The 9,593-nt window shown below is 49.5% G+C and overlaps 1 protein-coding gene across 1 annotated transcript in view; it reads left to right on the forward strand.

The window, feature by feature from the left end:
- The first annotated feature begins 8,999 nt into the window (after positions 1-8,999).
- The window catches only part of LOC103605942 (olfactory receptor 2AT4-like), a 1,748-nt gene continuing 1,154 nt past the window's right edge, over positions 9,000-9,593 (forward strand). Inside the window, exon 1 of the mRNA XM_008590534.1 lies at positions 9,000-9,591. Within this exon, the coding sequence (XP_008588756.1) occupies positions 9,000-9,591 (592 nt within the window). The remainder of the gene's footprint in view (positions 9,592-9,593) is intronic.

Raw genomic sequence — 9,593 nt, forward strand, 5'->3', positions numbered from 1 at the left:
CTGCATGGCATTGGGCGGTTACTTCATTTTTCTAAGCTGCCGTTTCCTTGGCTGTAAAATGGATGTGATAATTATGACTAACACTCACGACGTGCCAAGCACTGTTCTACATACTTCACTTGTGCTAACTCAGTTAATGTTCCCACCGACCTATTATAATCCCCAATTTACAGATGAGGAAGCTGAAGCACAGAGCGGTTGAGACACTTGCCCAGGGTCCCACAGCTGGTAAGAGGCAGACCCGTATCTGAACCTAGACATCTGTCCCCAGAGTCCACGTCCTTAACTATGGCACTGTCTCAAAGGGCTAGTCTGAAGATTTGGTCACCATTTGCTAGTCCATAAGCCATGGAGTTGAATACCGAATTGACTACTGAGCCAGTGCCTTTGACTGGGTTCTAGTCCTGTTCTACCGATGACCAGCGGGGTGACCTTGGAATGTCACTCTTTTTGTCAAATCTCAGCTTTCTCTCCCACAACAGGAAGAGCTTGAACCCCAGCTCTGACTCCTGGATCTCTGCTCCAGCCCAGACATCCTCCTGATCTCATGTCCACCTGTTCATGGGGGTCCCCCAGGCACCTCAAGCTAAGCAAAGACCTCATCATTCACCTGCAAACCTGCCCCTTCCAGGTCCTTGCTCTGAGCCCCCAGTCTCCTCGGGGTCAGGCCCATCCCTGACCACTGTCCCTCTCCACAGCCTGGTGACAACTTCATCCTTCACATCTTCTCCCCACCCGTTAACTCAGATCCCATTCCTCATTTCTCCTGGACCCTTGCACAGTCTCCTTATTCTTCTGTAACTCAGTTTTCCCTGTTCAAATCCATCCTCCATGTTCTACTGGAGTCATCTTTCCAAACCCTGATCTTACCATGCCCAGCCCTTCTCCTCAGAGCGAAGTTTATTTCTTAGCCTGACATCCGAGGCTTGTCACCACATACTATAACCTACCTTACCAGCCTCGCCCACCTACCTGGGCCCCGACCCAGAGGATACCATGCACACCTTGGTCTTGTTCACCTGATCAGCACTCATTTTTCAAGGACCTCCCCTGACCCCCATCCCCAAGTGTTTCTGGACTCCTCCAGGACTCCTCCAGGAAGAATATGGACATGGCCAGGATCATCTCCTAGTTCTTCTCATGTCCTTGTTCAGTGTGCCTCAGACAGGCTGGCCACACCCTCCGGGAGATTGCCAGAAGCCTGTCCCTCTGCCACCAGCCTTCTCTCCTTTCCACTCACCTGGATCCCTAATTTTTCTTCCTCCTTTGAGACACTGGACCAGGAATGGGGGCAACCCAGGGTAACCTGTCACAGGTATGGCACAATCCCAAAGAAACAGAGTGGAAGTAACTTGGCCTTTGCAGGGTGAACAACCTCAGAGGTGAAGACATCCAGGGGTGGCCTTTCTGTGGCTGTGGTGGTGACAACACCACAGCACTTCACAGTTTTCAAAATACTCTCCCATACAGTATCTCACCACCTTCACTTCAGCCAATATTGCTCGTACTGTTACCCCATTCACAAAGGGGGAAACAGAGGCAGAGATGTGAAGTCACTTGCCCAAGGACGCACAGCTAGTAAGTGGTGGGACTGGGATTTGAACCCACACTGCCTCCTAGTGGCAGTGAGAATGGTGACAGCGATGAGAATGCTGGAGGCCCCGACACTGGCTGCTGATTCCGACAGTCCAGGCTCTCCCCAAACATATTTATAGTTTCCCTTTCTTCCTTGGCACTTTTCTTTCCCAGCCTCTGGCGTCTGTCAGAGCCTCAGGCCCTGGTGAGGGTGAGGAGCAATGGGGGTGAGACAGAGAGAGACAGAGCGTCACCAGGGCAGGTTGGTGCCAGGCAGGGTACAGGCAGCTGGCCTGTGCTTGGGTGGAAGGCTGGGCTATTTTCTGTTCTGAGCTTTAAAACGTTCCTGCAACACCTGGGCTCTTCATGGAGATATTTCTGGACCTCCCCACTTTCTGAGGAGGGAGAGACAGGGGACCGTGCATGTATGGATATCCCCACAGTCCCAGGAGAAAAGGACGGTGACTTGCAATAATTTGAGTGGAAAATGTGTATGACACCTGCTCACACCCCTTTGCCTCTTTTCAACCTGCAATGCACTAGTACAGAGCTTGCACTCAAGAAACCCCCATTTTACGGAGGAGGAAAGAGATTCTCAGACAGCTAAACACCTGGCTTGAATCCAAATGGGTCTGACTCCAACACCTGAGCATCTATCCACTACGCTGCCTCCCAGCCGCACTCAACAGTAGGCAAATGCTCCTACAGTCGCAGCATCTTTTTAAAATCCTCTCACATGGTGGTCTTAAATGAGACTTGTCCCCCAACCCGCAACACCAAATCTGAGAACTTACCTTGATCCCACTCTTTTTTTTTATCCCCCTCTCTCCCACCTGACGCCCTTGGAGCCTAGACCCTGGGTTCAGAAGCTCTCCTTTTCCTCCTCTGTTAACCATCCTCTTCCTCTCCCCTTCCTTCGTCCCCTTGCTCTCTACTGGCTTCTTTCCACCAACAAATGGTGGGAAATGTGCTCAAATATCTCCAGTTTTAAAAACACAACAAAATTCTCCCTGACCTCTTGCTATGGTGTGAATGTTTCTCTTCCCCCAAAATTCCTGTGTTGAATCCTAACCCCAAGGTGATGGGCAGAGCCCTCATGAATGGGATTAGTGCCCTTGCAAAAGAGGCCTAAGGGAACTTGTTCAATCCTTTCCACCATGTGAGGACACAGAGAGAAGATGCGATCTACGAAGCTGACAGTGAGCTTTCTGTTGTTTGTAGATTACCAGCTTAAGGCATTTTGTTTTAGCAGCCTGAATGGACTAAGACACCTCTCATCAGCCTCCAACCATCCACTTCTCCTCCCAGCCAAACATCTTTTTTTGTGTGTCTTTTTTCGTGACTGGCAACAGGATCGCAACCCTCAGTGTTGCATCCGCACCGCGCTCAACCAGTGAGCGGACCGGTCTCTATATGGGATCCAAACCCTCGGCGGGAGTGCTGCTGCGCTCCCAAGCGCTGCACTCTACCAAGTGCGCCACCGGGCCGGCCCCCAGCCAAACATCTTGAAGACGCTGTCTAGTCTCTCTGCACTCATCCCCAACCTTCCAGACCCACTGGTCCACTGGGCCTGTTCGCAGCGAGGTCACCAGTGGCCCCGCGGACACTCTTCATTCAGGTCTCGTCCCTCTTGGCCTATCGGGAGCACTTGATGCTGCTGACCTCATCTGCCCTTTCGAGCGCTGCTGTGATCTCATTCTGTCCTGGTTTTGCTTCACACTCTCTGGCCATCGTTTCTCAGTATCTTTTGCAGACACCTCTTGTTATGCTTCGATCTCATGTTGTTTTCCCCGAAATTTCTGTCCTTCTACTCTGTACTCTCCCTCTAGGTAATCTTATTCACCACCATGAGCATATATTTCCCAAATCTTTGTCTGTACTTCAGCTCTCTCTCCCAAGCTCTGGACTTAGACCCTCAACTATCTGCAGGACATCGCCATGTGGATGTCCCACAGGTTCCTCAAATGCAACATGTCCAGATCTGAACTCACCATCTTCCTCTAAATCCTCCTTCCCACCTACACTGCCTGCCACCCACCGCTGTGTTCTCCATCTCAGTCAACATCACCACCATCTGCCTTGTCACCCAAGCCAGGATACTGGCATCATCTTAGACTCTTCCATAATCAGTTATCAGATTCTGACTATTTTACCTCTTAAAGATTTCTCTGATCCCTGATAGTTAAGAGGCATAGGCTTTAGGGATGGATCGAACTCTAACAATGAATTACTACTCACCCAGAGGAGGGACCAAAGCAGGCCTGGTTACTTAACCTCTCTGAGTTTCCTCATCTATAAAAACAAGGGTAGTAAAAATTACTGCTCAGATTACATGAAGTGAAGTATGTGATCACTGTGGCACAGTCATCAGCACAAGTGAGCACATACAAAGGGCAGCTGTCTTCTCTTGTCATTGTCATTATTACTCCTCCCAATTCCTCTCCTTGCCACCAAGCTCCCTGGCTGGTCTCCGTGCCTCTAGCCTCTCCACTCTAATCCATTCTCCTCGCCACAGTGGGTACGATCTTTCTGCAACATGTAGCTGCCTATACTAGTCCCCTGTTTAAAGGCTGGTTCTGGCTCTCCAATATCTTCATACTAAGTTCTTATTCCTTGGCTTGGAATTCGAGACCCTTTTCCCTCTGGCCCCTGCCGATCTCTTTATCCTCATCTTTTGAGACTCCTGGTCTCTCTTTCTATACTACATCTCAAACAAACTTCTATCTGACACACCTCCTGCTTCTTCACCCCTTTGTGACTTTGTTTACCCCTTCCTTATTGTCCAGGAGAGGTCTCCTCATCTGCTTATGATTTATGGCCTACTTGGAAGATGCCTTCCATTCTGCAAGCTGTTTTGTTCCCTCCTCTGGACCCTTCAACTCTACAGCAGCACAGGCCACAGTGGATATGATGGCCGATTTTTTGGTTGGCTACCCTACTAGATTAGGTTGATTCACGGTGATTAGGCACCCAGCACAAAGCCAGGTTCATTCGATGTGGAAGGAATGATGAACCTTAGTTATCCTAATATTTAAAATGGTAGCACTGGCAGCCAGGCCTGGTTAATCCAGTGGAGAGAAAGAGCACTGGGGGCTGGAGGAAGACGAAGTCCCCGAAGTCTCCGTGGGTGAGGTTGGACCTAGAATTATAAGACATCTAAGAAAGAGTGAGCATGAGCAAAAGAGAGCAAGCGAGGGGGTGAAAGAGTAAAGACTGGGGAAGCCGAGTGGCTCTCTGCCCTGACATACTTGCTCCTCTAGCTTCAAAACACTAGAAAGGTCCCCAAAGGCCAATAGCACAAGCACTTCATGTTTACACAGAGAAGCTTCAAAACCTTTTTCTCATTTCTCTCATTGACTGCTACACAGGCTGGAGTGAGAATTAGCCAACCTGAGACTTCAGATCCTGTCTTGTCCTTGGATTGCTGTGTGTCTTTGGGCAATCCCTTTTGCCTCTGATCCTCAGTTTCCTCATCTGTCTCATGAGGAAACCAGCTGTCACTCAATATATGGGAAAGCCCCAATAGACCATGAAGTTCTGTGTCTCAGTGAGGTCTATTAAGCTTGCTATTCTAATTATCAACAAAGCTCCGTGGTAGCTGCTAACCAGCCACCTGGGAGTCATCAAACAAGCACTACTCAGAGCCCCAGTAGAAGGAGACCTCTGGGGGTCAAGGCCCCAGCAGGCTAAGGAGGGGTAGAGCTTGGGAGTTTAATGGACCAGGCTCAGCCCCAACCTGGTCCTTCCCACTGAGGCAGCGCTGACTTGGGGAGAAGGAGGAGAAGCTGGAGTGGCCTGGGTTGGGCAGGTGAGCTGAGCCAACCAGCAAAGGTCTTGGGCATGAAGGCCAAAAGCAAAGTGCCCAGGGCCAGTCATAGCCCAATGAGGGGCTCGGCTCTGGGAGGACAGGGTTTGGGAGGCGGGCAGTTAGGGACCCTCCCCCGTCTATGAGAGGGGCTCTAAGAGAAGGGGGCAGAGCTAACTTCTTTCTACTCTACTGCATAGCATTCCGGGCTGGCTAGCTCTGCTGCTGCTTTGCCATCTGAGTGATTTTGGCCAGGTCATAGCCCCGTCTGGGCTTCCCGCTCCCTGTCAGCAGCAATAAGGGAGCTGGACCAGAAACTCTCTATAGTCCCGAATATTGTCTGATCCTGCAGCAGCACTGGAGAGAAAGCCTTGAGGTTGTGAGAACAGTATCGATCCAGTCTCCGTCTGTGGAAAACTGGGAAGCAAGGTGCCTGGGCCCCACTGACTTGTTGGTTATAGGAAAGGAGTCAGACCCAATCCCTGACCCCAAGGAACCCCTAGGCCAGTGAGGGAAACAGATGTGTACCTGAATGACAACTCCGGAATGATCTGGGCTGCCGGACAGGCGAGCGTCAGTGCCTCTCCCGCAGTAGACCTGTAGGAGCTGGGGCAGAGCAGGCGTCGGGTTCTGGTGTAGCTCTGCCACCAACTCGCTAACCTTAATCAAGTCGCTCACCTCTCTGAGCTTTTTTAAAGTGAAAAATGGGATCGAGGAGGACTGGGGATTAGACTACATTGCTTGCTTTAAGGCACCTTCTGTCTCTGATGTGCTGTGATTGCACAATGGCCTGGCACCTCCAGCCTTACGGGGTTCTGGTCAGCGATGGGAACAGCCTCTCAGAATTGCAGCAACTTTAAGGGAAATGCAGTTTGTACCAATTTAAGGAAAATAAAACCTCCTGCCGACTGGTCCATTATGGGAAAAAGTACAACCTAACTCACGTTAACCTGTTTATTCATTAATTCATTTATTCAAAAATATTTATCGAGGGTTGATTAGGAGCCAGGTGTTGCCATTTACACAACATTTATGCTCAGCACACAGGGCCTGGCTGCCAGGACTTTTCTCATGCAGATGTGCCTGGTTCATCTCTTCTGTTAAGACATTTCTTGAAAACAGCGTTTTCCTACCATTTAGAGCCTCTCTTTAGTAACCAGCTCATCTGAAACTGTTTTGAAATGCCCTCAGGACAAAACAAAAAATGATATTTGTCTCTGACATTTGCCTAAGAAACAGAGAGAAGACCATCTTCGGCCTAATTTTTCCCCAGGTGGAAACCAGGGCTTCCAAGTTCTCCAGGCAGCCTGGCCTGGTGGAAAGAGCCAAGGCCATAGCCAGGAGGCCTGGCTTCCAGGACTACCTCTGATGCTGACCTGCTGTTGGCCTGGGGCCGATCCCCCCACCCTCAACCCACCCCCGCCTGATTTCTTTACTTGTAAGGAGAGGACAGGGACGCAACTATCTGCAGGGCTGTTTTCACTCTTACATATTCTGTGACATGAGAAAGGTTTTATTAGTAGAGGGAGAAGCTGGAGGTGGTTTGAGGAAACCAAGTGGAGCTGCTCAAGACATCATTGGGATAGAAGAGACAGTGATCCCAATGTCAACATAACTGGGGCCTGGGTGGCTCAGTTTGAGGGACAAGCCCAAGGTGAGAGGCGAATCCATATCTTCTCTCAGCTCGGTTCTGTGGGTTCAAAAGTCTCACTTCAGTGGTCTTGGGCCTCCATGAACACCCAGTGACCTTCTCTAACAGCCTCCAGGGAGGGAGTTACTCTGTGCAGCACTTGGTCTTCTTTCATGACGCCGATTCTAAAACTTTTTGGTTCTCTGTGGTGCCCTCTGAACTGAGGTCAAGGAAAGAAGGCTCCAGGGTAGTGGGCATGAAGTAGCCAACAGTCACACCTGCTGAGCTGCAGTGGCCAGGAGGAGGGGAGACTTACAGAGTGACACGGAAGCACCCTGGGGCCTGCTTTTTCCCCATGGGGGTAGAATTCCAGTTGGATTCCTTTGGGGAAATGACTCCTTCTATCAAAGACACATAATACAATGTCCCTGCCCTCTTAGGGTGTCCAACAGTCTGGGAAACTGAGGAGTCTCCCAGGATTTGGGACTTTCAGTGCTAAAACCAGGACAGTTCTAGGCAAATCAGGATGGTTAGTTACAGTATGATATGACAAAGAGACTGGATACAAAGCTAGGTCACAGGGCACCCAGGTTAGACAGAGACAGACAGAGGGAGCCCAGCACGCACACACAGAAAGGGAAGCCATTTCTGGGTTAAGCAGACAGCATTTTCTAGTGTCCCTTGGAGGAAGCAGCCAAAGATAAAGATATCCCAGAAAGGGAAGACTTCAGTGAATGGAAATGTGGAGACAAAGATAAAGGGCACTGATTCAGACATAACGGTCCAGTCCAGACAGAGTGAGATGAGAATGGAGTGGGGCCCGGAGGAAGAGCAACTGAATGCACAGCAGAACGGAAGCAGTTCTTTCAGCCACTCCAGAAGAAGGGTTCCCACTGGCTCCTGGGAGCTTATGAGCTTGGAGTCTTTACCAGAGGCCGCTATCAATCCTCTAGGTTTGGGCATACATGATGAGAGTCCCGGGAGCCTCAGAGAAAACTCCATAGAGTTTTACATCCAGGGTTCAGTTTTACTCATTGTCAACCCTGATTCTGTTGTCTTCACGAGGTCTCAGTTAAAGAACCCAGCTCAGGAATTGTGTAGAGATGTCTGGACTAGATGGGCTTGTATCAAATGACTGCAGTGAAGATTCTGGTGTGTGGTAGTCAGCAAAATCTGGTAAGTAGTTCATCAGCATTGCCATACTCAGAATGTTTCTTCACCCATGGCAGTAAAAACTAGGCTAAAAGATCAGACATCCTTAAAGGAGCTACTTGAACTAATAAAGGAACTTTTAAAATGCTTTTTTTAAAACTGGTGTTTCAGCATTTGAATGGCTGCTTTAAAACTTTTTCTCAGGTGGATTAAATTTGCCCTCCAACTTTGCAATCTTATTGATATAATTCCTTTATGCTGTTTATTTATTTTTCAGAACTAATGGATCTAGGGCTAGAAGGTTACTTAAAGGTTTTTAATCTAGCTCCTATCAAAGTATTAAATCTCCTCTGTAGTATTCCAGCCCAAAAGACTCCAGCCTTGCATAACTCTTGTTACGTGAAATTCTAATTCCATGCATACCTTTTGTTACATGGGATTCTAATTTTCCAGCCTGTCTTTTGCATAATGAGATAGTTCTGGTTGAAAGAAACTTCTTCCATATGTGGGGTTAAATTCTGGGTCCTTGAAGCTGCTAACAGTGCCCCCAGTTTTTTGCAAGTGTCGTTCCTTTCCTTTGACAGTCCTTTAGGTGTTTGTATCTACCTCTTTTCCCTACCAAACAGGTCCAGCTCTTCCAACCATTGCTGTTAGATACCTCACCATTCTGGGCATCTTAATTGTGCAATAAAACTCCTGGCACAAAGAATTGGAATTGAGATTCAATTGGGAAATAAAAGACAGATGTTCTAGTTAATGTTTCCCGAACTGCTCTGGTTTCCAGATGTGTCCTGATGTTTCCAGTGTCTGTCGGCAGACATCCAGCTCTGACCCACCATGGGTGCCACAGCCTGTAATGGATCAGAGAACTCCTCACCAGTCTTCTACCTGGTAGGAATCCCCTCTCTGCCAGAGTCCCTCTTCCTCCCTGTCTTCTGGATTTTCCTCTTAATCTACCTGCTTGTTCTGGTGGGCAATGCCCTGATCCTGGTGGCTGTGGTGGCAGAGCCCAGACTCCACAAGCCCATGTACTTCTTCCTGATTAACCTCTCAGCCCTGGATATCCTCTCCACCACAACCACTGTCCCCAAGATGCTGTCCCTATTCCTACTGGGAGACCACTTGTTCAGCTTTCCTGCCTGCTTCCTGCAGATGTACCTGTTCCATGGTCTCAACTGCTCAGAAGCCTTCATCCTGGTGGTCATGGCCTACGACCGCTATGTGGCCATCTGCCGCCCACTGCACTATACTGTCCTCATGACCCCACAGACCAACGCTGCATTGGCAGCCAGTGCCTGGCTCACTGCCCTCCTCCTGCCCATCCCAGCAGTGGCACAGACCTCCCAGATGGCATTTGGTCCTAGGGCCCGGGTCTACCACTGCTTCTGTGACCACTTGGCTGTGGTCCAGGCCTCCTGCTCCGACACCACA

This window comes from Galeopterus variegatus, unplaced genomic scaffold (genome assembly GCF_000696425.1).
Source record: "Galeopterus variegatus unplaced genomic scaffold, G_variegatus-3.0.2 Scaffold6185, whole genome shotgun sequence".
In the NCBI taxonomy this organism is placed as follows: domain Eukaryota; kingdom Metazoa; phylum Chordata; class Mammalia; order Dermoptera; family Cynocephalidae; genus Galeopterus; species Galeopterus variegatus.